We start from the raw sequence: 16,601 nt of genomic DNA on the forward strand, positions 1-16,601 counted from the left end.
ATGTAGCAAAAGCTTGTATAAATAAAACTAAATTCAAGATAATTTTTATATTTTGAAGGAGCTATACATGAAAAAAGGAAATTAAATCAGTAAACATTATACAGAGAACTTAAAATGCACCTATATTTTGATTGAACATTTGTATATATGCCAGACAGTGGAACACACCTTTCATCCATGTACCTAGAATGCTCAAGCCAAAGGATTACTTGAACCTAGAACTATAAGGCCAACCAGGGCAACACAATAAAACTATCCCCATCTCTCTAAAATAATAATAAAGTAAGATATGTGTATACATGTATAAAGTGGTAATATCTGTTGAAGATTAATCCTTAGCATATTTTACATAATGTACCAATGTCAGAAATGTTTCATAATAGAAACACTAGAATTGGTTCTATTGTAAGATAGACGTTCTTTTCGCCTAAAACAAGATTAGAAAACATGTTTTAGAAATTAATTTTAGCGCACAATCCTAAGACATCTCTGGGCCATAGGGATATATCTGGGCCAACAGGACATATCTTTTACAAACATATCAGAATATGATTATAACTATTATGACTAGTAGAAAATTCAGATATGTTCCTTATTTCAGAAAACTAAGAAATTCTGCAGAGAAATATCCTTAACAAATATTATCTATTTTTGTCATATCAATGGAGTCAGTTTTTTTTTCATTAGATGAGCTTGCTAACGTCAGTATTTTTCAGTTACATATACAAAGCCAAAGATTGACATCTAAATTAGTTCAGAGACTTGAGAGAGAAAACTATTCCCTAACTTCCTGAAGAAAATGGCAAACTGCATGAGCGGCTGCATACACCTGTAATCACAGCATCTCAATAGGAGGACTGTGACTTATAAGCCTACATAATGTATATAGTGGGACCCCCCGGAATGGAAAGAAGGGTTCAAGTCTAAACATATAATAAGCAAAGCTACTACACCCATGAAAAGGAGCAAATGACAAGTGGAGTAGAACTCAAGATCACAACAATTCACCACCATAACTTGTCTACCTTTAAAATAATAATTTTGTACTGTTTCAGTTCCTAAACTGAGAATATCTATCACTTCTTTTTTTTAAATATTTATTTATTACGTATACAATATTCTGTCTGTGTGTATGCCTGCAGGCCAGAAGAGGGCACCAGACCTCATTACAGATGGTTGTGAGCCACCATGTGGTTGCTGGGAATTGAACTCAGGATCTTTGGAAGAACAGGCAATGCTCTTAACCTCTGAGCCATCTCTCCAGCCCTATCTATCACTTCTTAAACAGGTTCAATTGATCTACTCCACTAATTTAATAGAACTACAAGTAATGGAATTTTTCATATACATAAAATATATATGATATATAATTCATAAGAACACATCTTGTGTGCTTTTTTTCCTTTGAGACAAGTGTTTGAGTGTAGATAGTGGACCATCATTAGTATTGTCACCCAATAGGCATAAACTAGAGAGTGTAGAATAAGATAAGGCTACACAGTCTAAAAAATTTGGCTTTTCATTTAGTGTCACCTTCTTTGGCCCTAATAGGAAAACCCAAATATTCAACAGAGAGAGAGAGAGAGAGAGAGAGAGAGAGAGAGAGAGAGAGAGAGAGAGAGAGAGAGAGAGAGAGAGAGAAATAGGAGAAGGTAAGAATTGGTACTTGTGTGGAAGCAGTAACCGAGTCCTAATGCACCCTTCTTGGTACAATACTATATAGCTGCTAAAGCAGCGTTGATAAACATTTATGGGAGACAGTGACAACACAGAAGGTTAACTGTTAAGGAAAGTAAAAACTTATGTGCTGACATGAATGACAGCTGTAGAGAAATGGGAAGAAACAACATCTCTAACAGAAGTATTATGTTGAAGTACCACTATTGTGGGTGCTTTTTGTTCCTTTCCTCTGTCTCCAAAATGTTCTGCCCTCTGATACTTTGATAATTTAATACCTTTCAAAAACCGTATTTATGAGAAAAACTTGAAGTCCAGCAACAATTGGGAAAGTTTTGTTTCTTGTACCGACAGAAGCAAAAATGAATATGCACATATACTCTTAACAATTTTTAAAGCTCTACAAGGGACAGATCGGGTCAAACACCACTTGTTCTTTCAATTACTAAAAGAAATCTAGGTCAAGTTGATAATGACTTTCAATAAATTCCATTTTGATCTTTCAATTGAGTAACCTTTGTGGAGAGAGTTTGGGTTCTCATGTCATTTTGTTGGAACAGCTGCTCGGATTACAAAATTGATGGATCCTAGATTTCTTTTCTTGGAGATGCTACCCTAAAGTACCAATTGCCACAGATGAAGTGGAAGAATAAAGTTATCACTGCCTTCCTCTCCTCTACTCAACTTAGGTGAAGGATGTACAAAGCAGACATAACAAGGAAATGTGTTCAGCTTCTTTGTAGAAGAAATAAAGCTATGTTTATAAGATACTGCATATGCCAAGAGCAGTAGAGAGCTCCTATTTAACTCAAATCTTTTTTAAGGATGCTCAGAGACATACCCAAAACCTGTAAGATTTTATGTTAGGTACCCAAAGAAATTTCTGTATGCTTAATGAAATCCACAATTTGAATTTCCATTTTCCCTTATTTAAATAATAGAGCAATATACAAGAGACATGCGCTTAGATGAATGAGAGGTCGTGCACACACGCATACACACACAGTGAGAATTTGCATATCTATGCATATATATACAGGGTATGCTCAAAATGTTTAACCATCCACACATATAAAATACCATAGAAATTCCCCACAAGCAGCCATGTAATGGTAACCAAGAGCCTCAATCAACACACCATAACCACATGCCCTACCTCTATGCTAAGGTGAGAGAACTGTACTCAAGCCTGCTCTGGCCAGTAAAACACTCCAGATGGAATCTACTATATGAGAGATAAGGTGAGGAGAAGAGGGGAGGGGAGGAGAGGGGAGGAAAAGGGAAGGAAGAGAAGAGGAACAGAGTGGAGGGGAGAGGAAAGGAGAGGAGAGGCAAGACAAGACGAGACTAGACAAGACAGAGGAGAAGACACCCTAGCTAGAGCAGACAAAAGCCTGAAGTTCTTAATTTCCAGTTTACTTCAACTTTCTTTATTTCCCCCACCTCCCAACCTATTTCCTCTGACTGGCATACCCAGTGTAAGTTTTTTGATCTTTTCAAAACTGGTAAAAGCCCACTTTCCAGTCTATTTCCATTAAGCATCAATGACGTAGAATGTATATTTTATATAGCTAATTTGAACACTGACACTCACTTTCCCCTCACAGCCGAACCACCAGGCTTTCCTGCATACTGATATCATTTTAAATTAATAGTAGTTCATCTTTTACAGCTTTTAACAAAGACTACAGAAAAACAGTTTTTCAGAAGTGCATTGCACAGTATCTCAATTTACCGTGTCATTTTCAGAGGGAAAGAATATTTTCTGGTTCTGTTTCACATTTGCCTCTCGAATCTTTTCATTTCTTCTTAGCTCCATACGAGCTCAACCATAGTTTGCACCCTTTCTCCCTGACCTCCATCTGACCCATCTCCTAATCGCTCTTCTCTTCCCTTTTGTGCCTGATGAATCATATCTTTACATGGGTCAAACTGAGCAAGCTGCTTTTCATTTCCAACAACCTTTTACACTCAGAGCTCGCACCAGTGTAAACTGCTCATAGGCTCTCTAGTAGTCCTTATCTATGTGTTTATTAAAATTGAAAACACAGTACCATTGTGTATTCATGAGAGTTCAGTCATTTTTCTATTAACCTCCGTGGCAAGGTTTACAATCGCATCATGCCTTAGCATCTTTTCTGGTTGGGCTTTATTCGTTTTTCTCTATCAGTTTCTGAACACAAATGGGTTTTTACGTTGTGTATTTTTTTCACGTTGGCTTTTTAAACTTTTTGAAATGCTTAGGTATAATTTCAATCTGTTCTGGCAATAAGTCAGATAAAAACCATTTCTTCACAAGAGTGCTTTAAAAGCTTGGTACCTGGTGGCTGCAATTGAGCCCCTGGAGAAATGTATCCTGTTTGATATCTGTTTTATTTTCACAAAAGATACTGCATTCTGTGAAGCCTGAAGTCTGGGACTCTCAATTTGGACAGCAGCAGACTGCCAACAAAACCTGATCAGCTAAGTATTTCAAGCAAGCTCTGGATGCTACCTGATTGGATTATGGCTTGGGACAGTTCCATCTATATAGCCTTTTAAATCAATTTTAGGGACCTGGATACTGCATGCATTAATTCATCATGACTTTGGCTTTTTCAGACCAGAAAAAAACCACCACTGTCATAAGTACAAATTGAAGATATCATTGCTAATGCTTATGTTTGTGTTTATGTGCCAGTGCAGGCTTTGAACATGTTATTTGATCCTTATGACAACCCTGTATGGGAAAGATTACTATCAATCATTTTGCAGATAATGAAATTGAGGCACAGGAAGATACATAATCTGCTTCGGGTTCCACAGTAGTAATAGGAAGCATGCGAATTTCACTTTAAGCATTCCTGGGTTCATGCTCATAACCATTACCCTCCCGTATCCTGATTTAGGATACTCACCAACCACACAGAATTATGCAGGTAAGTAACCAGGATCTCCTCCTAGAGTACTTTGTACCCCAGAGATGGTATTTTTAGTAGCAGCAGTTCTCATTTTGACCGACAGAAATATCTTTTCAAAATGGTAGGCATATGGGTGTTTGGCCTACATGTATGTATGTGCACCTTGTGTGTGCTCATGCCAAAAAAAGCCAGAAGAGCATGTCAAATCTCTTGGAATGGAGCTACAGAATTTTGTGAGCCACCACATGGGTGAGGGACTAGAAACCAATCCTCTGAAAGAGCAGCCAGTGTCCTTAACCACCAAGCCATCTTTCCAGCCCCCATAACATTACTTTTTATAGGGATCCTACTATGTGTCAGACATTGAGCTACGTAGGTGCTTTTAAATTCATACGATCTCATCTTCTCAGATCTTTCCCATCAAAGCTCAGGGAACCCCATGAAAGAAGAGGCAGAAAGAGTATAAGATGGGGCAAAGGGCACCAAAAGAACAAGGACCTCTAAATCAACATCATCAGTGAAGGGGTACTAGCCCACTCATGTGGCTCTGGCAGGCTTTGCCTTTCTCTCCCATTCACTCCACGTCCCTAAAACCCATCAGACTACATTCCTAAAGCTAGCCACCAAAGTCTGTTCCCTTATTTGGCCACTTCTTCCTCCTGAGGCTGACTACCAATGTCCAGCAATCAGAGTTAATTAGGCTCACCTAATTAACGTTTCCAATTAAAATTAAACACCTAATCCTAACACAGAGTTTACAAACTGCCATTTGTCTGTGTGCCACATCTGTCTCCTCTATCCAGAGGTAGTCCTTTGTACCTCTGGGACAAATGCCCCTTTCCTTTCTTCCTCATCTCCTATTTCCTTTGCCACTGCACCCCAGCCCATTCTAACAGAGACCTCCCCTTCTTCTCCTCTTAAAAATTACACCTGCAAGGTCATCTGCTGCTCTTTTGCTGCCTGAGCCAGAAAGCAGCCACTTTAACTTTTCTTCCACACTTAATAAAGGATCTCACTGTGAAAGCAGGTTGTAGTCTATGCCTAATGCGGAGCCTGGGAGGAAGCCCCCACAGTTCAGGAGGGGGTCTCTTTCAAACAAAGCTCCTGCAAACACACAGAGACTGAAGAAGAGGCATAGGGCCCACACAGACCTGCACCAGGCCCCATGTGCTCATATTAAAGCTTCCAGTTTAGTGTTTTAGTGCGATTCCTGAGTGTGTGGATGAGTGAGTCTCATAATTGTGCCTTCTCTTGGGTTCTTTTACTTCTGTTAATTTATCTTGTCCAACTCTGATGTAATAATTTTATCTTATCTTTTAAAAATTAAGGAATAAAAACATATATCTCAATAAAAATGATTAAAAAATAAATAAACAAACTTCTGGGGGTTAAAAAATGAAGTAATGAACAAACGAAAACTTACCAACTAGAGTAAACTACAGAACTGTCATTTATACCTGCTGGGACCGGGGAGATCAGGTTTCTCTAATGGAGAGACACTGGGTATATCAATCACTTCAGGGTAGATCCCATTCTCAAGAGTAGTTGACCAAGATATAATGGACACCACAGGTTTTTTGTGTATTTAGTTTTGGTTTTGGCCCTTTTTTTTTCTTTATGGGTGCTGTTTTATTGTTTTCTTGGTTTTTGGAGTGTATTGGGTTCCTGTTTGTTTTTTTGAGAAAGAACTTAAAGTTGGATGGGAGGGAGATGGTATGGACAGACTTGGGAGAGGGAAAGAATATGATCACAATGTATTTAAATTTAAAAATTACATACATTAAAGAAATACCCAAATAGCCAACGGGAACATAAGTAAAGTCTGTACAAGGTTAAATGATGTTAACCTCTAGACAACATTCCGTTCATCCACCCTCAATAAATACCCCCCACCAAGTCTCCCAAATAGACTCCTCTGTTCTACCAGCACAGCTTCCTGATCAGATAGATGTCCCTGAGATCCCCTTTGATCTGTCCTGTCACCTGGTTACCCTGTCCTCTTAAGAGACAAGCCCTGCCCACTCTCCCCTTCCTCTGAGGCAAGTGGATCTTCTGCCTCTTCCTCCAGCCAGAGCTTTCTCTAGCTTCCCATCCCTCCTCTGAAGAGATGGCTGCTGCCTCTCTCTCTCTCTCTCTCTCTCTCTCTCTCTCTCTCTCTCTCTCTCTCTCACTCCCTCTTCCCATTCCCTTCTATAACCCACTAAATAAACTCTATACCCAAACTCTCTCTGCATGGCATTTCTGTTTGTCTCTCACCTGCCTCGGTCTCCCACCTGCCAAGGGGACCTGCCACGGCCTTGGGTCACCCACCAACCCCCCCCACAGGCCTCTGGTCCACCATGGTTTCCCACCTGCTGCTGCCAGGCTTGAGACACCCACTGCTTAAGAGAATAACACCCTTCTTTGACTGAAGTCAGTGCTTTCTGATCCCCTACTGTAGCCCTGGATCCAATACTCTATGTGGGCACTGAAAAGATCACCCAAATTCTTTCACTCCTCACATCCTTTGCTCCTAGATCCTCATAATTCATTGACTTCATAGGATCAGGAAAGACAGGGATAACAACATAGTGTACATTTGAGTGCCAAGTATTTCAACATTTCATTATCATAATAATAAAATGTTCAGAATTGGGACTGGAGAGATGGCTCAGTGGTTAAGAGCACTGGCTGTTCTTCCAGAGAACCTGGGTTCAATTCCCAACACCCACATGGCAGCTCACAACTGTAACTCCAGTTCTAGGGGATCTGACAGCGTCATATAGACATACATGCAGGCAAAACACCAATGCACATAAAAATGAAAATAAAGTTTTAAAAAATGTTCAAAACCATTAAAACAGTATAGAAGATAAACTGTTAAGTAAGATGTTAGCACAACTATTTTCTTCTGGAGCAGTATCATCAATTTGGGGGAGGCCAGATTTTGAAGACAAATGTAGAAAGACTCACCGCCCCCCCCCATGAAGGCACAATGTTTTTATTACCTAGAAAATAATTTAGAACCATGAACACCAATAATATTGCATCAGGCTGTTTCAATGCATTCTAATGATTTGAAAGAAAATGGTCCCCAAAGGAAGTGGCATTATTATTAGAAGGTTTAGCCTTTTTGGAGTAGGTGTTGGAGGAAGTGTGTCACTATGGGGGCAGGCTTTGAGGTCTCAGTGTGACAACCAGTAAGTCTCCTGCTCCTGCAAGATATAAGACACTCAGCACCATGCCTGTCTGTATGTGGCCATGCTCCCTGCCATGATTGACTGAGCATCTGAACTGTAAGCAAGCCACCACAAGTAAATGCTTTCATTATAAGAGTCGCCATGGTCATGGTGTCTCTTCACAGCAATAAAAAACCCTAACTAAGACATCTATTATCTTCAAATCACTGAGATCTTTCAAAAGTGCTCCAAATATTTATATATTACAAAAAAATTTTAATGAGAAGTAAGCATTTATTTCCATGTTCCTCAAATTAAGCTGGGTGAGTATTTTTATAACGTCTACACTTACTTTCATTTTTGACATGCAATAAGTGGTATGAAATACTCGTTCTTTTAATGCTATTTTAACTATTGACATCTAATAGATACAAACAGAATGTGAGGTGACTTTCTTCCACACTAGCTCTGAGATATGATAAATGCTATTTCCTTCTGAACATGAAGTTAATATCAAACCTGTTCAAAAGCATCAGATCACACCTAGGGGAAAATGTGAGTAGAAAGTGTTCAATTTAATCAGCACAAGTAACACCTTCTTGATGACTGAAATAAAGAAACTTTTAAATTCAGGCTTCATCTCACATGTAAAGGGTCTTATAAAATTCTGATAGTCAATCACAAAGCTAGCACTATTTACAGATAGGCCAAATGCCAAACCACAGGTTTAACAAAAATCTAGACCTATGAGCCATAGTTATGAAAAGCATTTCAAGACTACTGTTTAAAGGAAGGTCCAGTGCTAGAGCTAGAGAGATGGCTCATGGGTTAAGAACACTAAGCTGCTCTTCTAGACAACCTGGGTTTGATTCTCAACACCCACACTGAGTGGCTCATAACCATCTGTAACTCCAGTTCTAGGAGATACAATGCCCTCTTCTGGTCTCTGTGGCCAGACACACATGCAGATGAAACACCCATACACATAAAATACATATATTTTTAAAAAACAAGAAATTTCAGTGAATTGTGAAAGCAAGGCTTTTCTGGGAAGGAGAAAAGGTCTTCTGAACTATTTATTGGAACAGAAATAGCAGTAGTCATCATTAGAAAGGGCTGTAATGAAAAATATGGATCTCAAAACACTAGAATAAAAAAGAATTATTACCATTCCTCATCAGTAACTTACTGCCAATATACAGTCCAATGCACAATAAATTATAGAGTCATACATACATGCACTTAATTTGCCAAACCAGTCATAAAGTTTAATGAAGTTAACTCTCAACAGACAGATTTATGTCCATCCATTTAATATGGATGAAGAAAATAAAAAATATTTAGCAACAAATGTGACGCATTCACCATTAGAACACATCCACTAATTGTAAGACACTCAATTTGGTGAATTATTTCCATTTGCTTTACGATGTCCGCTCAGCTCTCTGACACTTCCTGTATTTGGAATCTGCACTAAATCTTGAGATAGGCCTGGCAAACTCAGGCTCATATATAGCCAAGGAATTAATCAAAAGTTGGTACTTTCTGGCACCACCAGGTTTAATTGCTTGGACTTGGGTTAGTTAATAGGCACAAGGCCAGTAAAACCTGCCAAGAAAAATACAGTAAATTTAGCACTTACTGCCTTGAGGTCTTCATTAACATGAGTATCATTCATTATAAATTCTGGATAGCCAACTTTTGCCAAAACAGCTCTTGCCTATAAAAAGAAAAATGAGAGATATGATGTCAGAGTTTCCTCACTTAAATCATCAATAATCACTGATTATAGGGGTTCAGACTTCATCTGAAAACTCCATTGACTGAATGTCTTCTATATGCAAGTCACTGTAAATGATAAAACAAAAGACTTACCACCCATCCTCAATGCGCTGCAAATGCAGCGAGTATAGCACAGACAATAAAAGACCATGAGCATAGCTGACAAACGCGAATGTCTGAAATATATTTTCAAAATCTATAGCAAGAAAACAAGTTCTTTAAAGAACCTGAGCTGGGTGGTGGTGGCGCACGGGAGGCAGGGGCAGGAGGATCTCTGTGAGTTCGAGGCCAGCCTGTTCTACAGAGCAAGTTCCAGGAGAAGCTCTAAAGCTACAGAGAAACCCTGTCTCAATTCCCCCTAAAAAGAACCTAAAATTTTGTATCTTATATATACATGTGCAGCAGGTATGTAAAAGGCAATATTTCAATATCACTAATCATAAGGGAAATGCAAATTGAAACCACAATGAAATATTATTCCAACGTGGTTAGCTGGCAATTATAAAGAAGGGTTGGTAGGGATCTGAAGAACTAAAGAATACTTACCTGCCACTGTGGAAAACAGACTGCTCAAAAACTAAAACCGGTATTACTGTGAGATCCAGCAATTCCTCTACTGGGTGAAGCCATAGATAATAGGTACCCCTCTCTCCAAATGAAATCAGTATATCAAAGAGCCATCTGGACTCCCATGATCATAGCAGCACTATGTGTAGCAGCCAAGAAACAAAGATGACCTACTGATTGATGTGTGTAGACAAAGCGTAGTGTGGGTAAACACATACAACAATGGGATAATATTCAGCTACAACAGGGTGATAAAATCGGGGATCATTGTGGTACCTGAGATAACCTAGACCCAGAAAGACAAGAACCACGGAAAGAATAGAGGAGCACATGGTAAAGCGAAGTTGTGAAATGACCTGGGGCTGCAATGCTCAGAAGCCCACATTGATCCACAGGGTCAGTTGAGTGTGTCGATTTTTCATGTTTTCACCACCCAAAGTGATAAATACATAAGGTATTGTATATGCCGATGAGTTTCTATTAGCCATTTTACAATGTATACTGATGTCAAAACATCCTGGTGTAATTCATGAATATGTACAAAGTGATCCTATAATACATTAATATGAAAAACAGGTAGATAGGAAATTCATGGATTATTCATGGAAACTCCCACTGCCATGCTAACAAGTCTTTTTACTGTTGTTGTGGTTTTTCAGATAAGTGAGAGTTAAATATTTCCAAGGGGAGTGAAAAGAGATGAGTCATGCATCAGGATGATGATCCTTGCAGCTCTGTGAGTGATGGCCAGAACACCAGAAAGATCAGAGGCAGGGGGTCCAGAATAATTTAAGACACATCACATCATAGTCATCCGCTTGATTGACAGAGGTACTAATGATGAACTTTTTGTTTTGCAGCATGCAGGGAATAGATAAAGGGAAAATCAGTGTGAGCGCCAGTCTAGAGCAACAACTGGCAAACTGTGGCCTAAGGACCAATTTCAGGCCACTTCTACCTGTTTTCATAAAGGAAATTATGCTGGAACACAGCCATACTCATTCATTTACCTATTATCTATAACTGCATCTGTGCTGCAGCTTCTGAGCTGAGTCACTGAAACAAAAACTCTGGGGCCCACAAAGTCGCAAATATTTGAGCTAGGCCTTTGGAAGAAAGCTTGCCAGCCCTTGTTCTAGAGACAATTTGCAGCTTCCTGTGAAGCCCTCCCCACCATGTTATTCCGTTTCAGAAGCTAATTCTCCTTCTCCCAGCAGTCATTAGTTACTGTAGATCTTTGTCTAGGGGCGGAACAATTCTTTTCCCTTCCACGTTAACATGTCCACTGATAATACCATAGTTCCGGTCTTGTTCCTACAGCCATTTCTAGAGTCTTATCTTCTCTAATTGCCAGCACCAGAAAATCTGAAGGCCCATGTATAATCACAGCTCATTCTGGGCTGTTGATCTCCCTTCTGTCATTTGGAGCCCTCCCTCCTTACAGGCAACTCTCAGCCAATGATTGACTGTGGCGGGATCATGAGAGCCCAGCATCTTCACTTCAGTTCAGAACAAGCTCAAAGGTATAATTTACACTAGCAGGTTGCTCACAGGATCAGACTGCTTCCACACTGGCTTCTGAAATCACATCCTCCCCTCAGCTCTTTCCCATCTTGGTCTAGTTTCTCCCATTCTGCTGCTGCTTTCGCCTGCAAGTATTTGCTAAATGAATCATGTAAATGTGAATCTGTATTTCCAGGTCTACCTTCAGATGAGCCAACAAAAGACCCAGCCAGCTGATGTAGGAGGGTCATCTGTCTATGTGTTACTTTCATTGGTTAATAAAGAAACTGCCTTGGCCTTTGATAGAACAGCAGCTTAGATAGGCACAGTAGACAGAACATAATGTTGGGAAGAAGGGAAGTGAGTCAGAAGCCATGACTCTCCGACTTGAGACAGATGTAGGCTAGAATCTTTCTCAGTAAGCGACCACCTCGTGGTGCTACACAGATTATTAGATATGGGTTAGTCAAAATGTGAGAGTTAGCCAAGAAGAGGCTGAAACTAATGGGCCAGGCAGTGTTTAAATGAATGCAGTTTCCATGTAATTATTTTAGGTAAAGCTAGCCAGTGGCTGGGAGCTGGGTGGTGGGAAGTGGCTGGCAGCTCCTTCTACAGGTAGCCCTGACCCATTAGTGGTATCCCAGCAAAGCCTCAATGCAAAACCACTGACCTCCCACACTGCTCTGGCTAATGACGTTTCTTCTCTCGTCCCTTCCAAATGACCGCATTCAAGAAATAAAGTGAGATAGTATGCCTTCCTTATCTTTTTTTAGATAGAAGAAATATTAAATATCATCAGAAACTTCCAACTCAAGATTTAGGATTTTAGAAGTGCCGCAGGACACTTGGTTTTGCTGTGCCAGGGACTAGCATAGAGAACAGATCAAATTCTGCCTTCAAAAGCCTGCGAACTACACTAAAAGCTTAATATGATAACAGGACATCACAATTCTCCCAATACCACAAAACAATATGTCACATGTCTATAGGCTTCCTCTTTCTGAAACTACTTCCTTTCCTAGTTGTAGCTAATTTCTCAGTATAACTTAGTGGCTCGTCACAAGTCACACGCATCATTTTAACAAAGAACTGTAGGTGGTTCTTTTCAGCACAAACACACACCCAAAAATCTACACGATGAGCTGAGTCATGCACAACTGTTTGCAGAACACTGGCTTTCCCAATGTGCACCAGTGAATTCTGCACTCTTTTTCCAGACTGCACACTCTGGGAGCTCACTGAACTACAGTTTCACAGCATACATTAGCTCCTGTACTGTATATGTATAGTACTGAATCCTTTCTTGTTTATTAAGCATCACCACAACTTGAAGAAAATCAGAAGCAAAATGCAAGGAATCTAGATTTCCCTACCAGGGACACACAAATAAAATCAGGTAATGATTCTAATAGCAGATCTGTAGAATGTTCTTTTTTGCCAAAAATGTATATGAACTTTTGTATTCTGGGTCTAATATTCCTTCTTCCAGAGTTTGTGGCTAAGTCCCCACCATCTCAACCCATCCCATTTTTCCCTGAGAAGCTTCAGAACTGCATTGTTGAAAACCCTACTGGGCCTGACTTTAAATCAGACTGTCAATAAGAAATACTCATAGGGCCTTAGAAAGCTGAAGAGATGTAGATATCATTTATTCACTGAGGCAGCATTAGTGGGGCCCATGTCTATCTGTGGACAGTAGGTACAACATGCTGCCACCAACTTCCAAGCATTCTCCTGGGAAGACCCTGTACAGAACACTGTAGAGGCAACAGTGGCCACTGGCAGACTTGGCCTTTACTTCCTAGCCCTGCAATGGCTTCATAACCCTCTAATCACTCATGTTAAACATTTTTCCTGTTTGATGCACTTAGAAGTGTGTCTGCATTCCTGCATACAGACTAAGGTAAATAGAGACACATCACTCCCCAGCATATTCAGGATGAGAGAAGTAACCCACCAAATAGTTGGTTGGTTTGTTGAAGGGAAAGGTATTAGCAAAGCACGTCTGAAATCAATTATCCCACTTGTTACAATGACAAGAGGAAAAAGCAAGTCACCATATAAACACTGAGGAAATAACGGGATGAATGCTTAACAGATGGCATATTAGATCCAGTGAGAAACAATTTGCGGGCTATTTGAGGCTGATAAAAAAAAACTCAAGGGTTTTCTATAACTAGTTATTTCCATCCATTATTCCATGCACACATCTGGAGAGAAACTGCATTTGACAGCTGGTCGTCCCTCCCCTGTGGAAGAGACACAAGCCGATGATCGTCCTCACTACTTCTTTATCTGTAGACAACTATTTCTCTTCTTAAGTCAAAACCGCCTAGTGTATAATACACATTGATCTATTCTACTGCCATTCTCTTATTATAGAGGCCAATTCTGCTCAGGATGACAATAGAACAAACCAAAAATACATAGATTCTTGTACAGGTTCCTTAACAGATTTGGCTGCAGGAAAAGATTTGGGTCAATAGCATATAGATTAAAATGTTTTATGCATTTCTGAGCATCTATTTTAAAAAAGAATAGACTCAGCAGGGACATGCTGCCTGCCTTTAGTCCAGAGCTTCCCAACTTCAGCAGTACTGACATCAGGGCAAAATAACTCTTATGAGAGTTTGTCCTCTAGGCTATTGGGAATTTAGCAGCATCATTGCCTTGAACAAACTAAATGCCAGTCACAATCCCCACATAAGCTGTGACAACCAAAATTGTAGAGGCATCAGATTCCTGTGCAGGGGGTGACAAAGCACCCTCAGTTAAGATTCTCTGGGGTGCTGAGCTTGCTTTCAAGCACACGGCAGCAAACCAGATAAAGAAATCTACATGTCAAACATGGCAGGATAAAAAGCAGACAGCAGGTGACAGCCTCAAAAAAACGTATAATAAAATGTGCGACTGATACCAACCTAATATTTAGCTTCAAATGGCTACATTTAGCATGCCTGAAAGTTGTTGGCTTGGATATCCTCCCTTTTCCCCTCAACAGTTTGAAGAACTCCATGCCATGTTTCCCATTATCAGTAGTGGAAGCTAATCCTACACACTTTCCCTTTCATCATGTACAGTTTGAGAAAGAGGATAGTAGTCTCTCAAGGTGCTGTCTGCCAGAATTCAGTATGGTATTATATGTAATACCGTTCTCAGATCCCTTGGTCCAGTGAACATAATGAAAATGTGCTTGTATATGTTAGTTGTAGACTACACTCCAAGGACCCAGCATTTTGGAGCATCTTTCAGGGGAGTTTAAGATATTCCTGAACCAAACACCTGAAATCTCCTGTACAACAGTGTCACTCTTTTTAATCATAGGTTTCAAAGAGCCATACTTGTGGTGAGGGAGAAATCAATGAGAGAAAATCGTATCCGAAGAAAAGCTGTGGCCTATGAACTTCCTGAACCATGACAGATTTCCCTAGTAAAGACAAAGTCTGTATACTTGCTAGAAGAAATCAGGCTATTCAGTCCTGCCTCCAAGCCAGAAAGATTCTTTTAAGGGTTATTACAAGCATACCTCTGAAAAGAAAGACAAGGCATATTATAAAATCTAACTCTAGAAAAGAAAGGTAAGGTAGAAAACAAAATGTCACGGCTTTTCTGTCATTTGTGGATCTTATATTTTATACAGACACACTAACTTATGCACGTATGGGACATGAAAGTAGAAACGAACCAGTATAGGAGAAAGAAGGGAACTAATGGGATAGGCAGAGTGAAGGGCCATGGGAGAAACACAGTCAAAGCATGAGTATGCTACAGCATCCTTATGAAATATATTGACAGTCACAGTGAATTTACATCAATTAAAAATTAAGGTTGTCATTAGCTTTCACCATCTTGGCTCCCACGTTCTCACTCCTTCCCTTCCCCAGTACTCCCAACAACTGTTAGGCCCCGTGTGTACATAGTCCTCGTTCTCCTAACATACCCACATTAGCCTTTCCTTCCTTCCTCATCAATCAAAACTCTTATTTCTTCAAAACACTAACCCATTAGCTATTATTGGGGCTTCAAAGCAATGTGTAATACAATGTGAGTGACTAATAGCAACCTAATATATTTACCGTGAGAAACAGCTGTATTGAAAAGGGTAGTTGATTAGCCAAATGGATGAATCCAATCTTAAGGGAAGTTTTGTTAGTGGAGAAAACTTTCTTGCTATTAAGAATCAAATTAAATCTACAGCCTATTCAACTTAATCACCATTGTGTTCCAAAATGGAATGCAATGTCAAGCACAAAGCGAGTGACCAATGTTCAATAAATGCTGATTCATAATATGAGTAATTTATTTAAGAAATTCACTTTGACCAATGTCATCAACAATATCAGAAAATAAAAAAGGTTATATTTAACTTTTAAACAGGAAATAGCTAACATTTGGTCAAGAATACCATTCAGTGTTCCTCACACCAAGGCATACTTCCATATTAACTAACATCATCACAGAAGAAGAAGATGAAGGAGCTTTGTAAGAGACTAGAGAGCCTTCTAGAAAATAAAGTGAAACACAAATCCACTGCAGTTCATTCCTTGTGACAAAAAAAAACATAATTTTCATATATGGTAATCATCCCTCATCCATGACTTGACTTTCCATTACATGCCATTACATCAACTGGTGTCCAAAATATTAGTATAAAATACCAGAAATAAGAAACTCATACTCTTTAAAGCAGATATTGTTCTGAGTGGTATGATTTTAAAAAAAAAACTTGCATTGTCATACTTAGATATTGCAAGTATGTCAAACCTGGCATACATTGTCACACCAGGGATACAAAAGATCCCTTTGCCCACTCTTCATCCCTTACATTTGTTTTGTTTGGTTACTTTATCAGGGTGAGGAGCCTCACTAACAAACTGTGTGGGAGAGTGAGGTATGTGTGCACACGTGTGAGTGTACATGCAGTTTAGCTACTAAGTTTGGTTTTGCTCTTTGCTATGACCACCATGTACATGCACCAAGTCTTAATTGCTTAGAATTTTGTTCCTTGCACTAA

The 16,601-nt window shown here is 39.5% G+C and overlaps 1 protein-coding gene across 1 annotated transcript in view; it reads right to left on the reverse strand.

The window, feature by feature from the left end:
* The window catches only part of Phex (phosphate regulating endopeptidase X-linked), a 211,420-nt gene that overhangs the window by 63,606 nt on the left and 131,213 nt on the right, over nucleotides 1–16,601 (reverse strand). The window contains exon 13 of the mRNA XM_075958100.1: nucleotides 9,378–9,455. Coding sequence (XP_075814215.1) covers nucleotides 9,378–9,455 — 78 coding nt within the window. The remainder of the gene's footprint in view (nucleotides 1–9,377; nucleotides 9,456–16,601) is intronic.

The sequence above is a fragment of the Microtus pennsylvanicus genome, chromosome X (genome assembly GCF_037038515.1).
Source record: "Microtus pennsylvanicus isolate mMicPen1 chromosome X, mMicPen1.hap1, whole genome shotgun sequence".
Lineage (NCBI taxonomy): Eukaryota > Metazoa > Chordata > Mammalia > Rodentia > Cricetidae > Microtus > Microtus pennsylvanicus.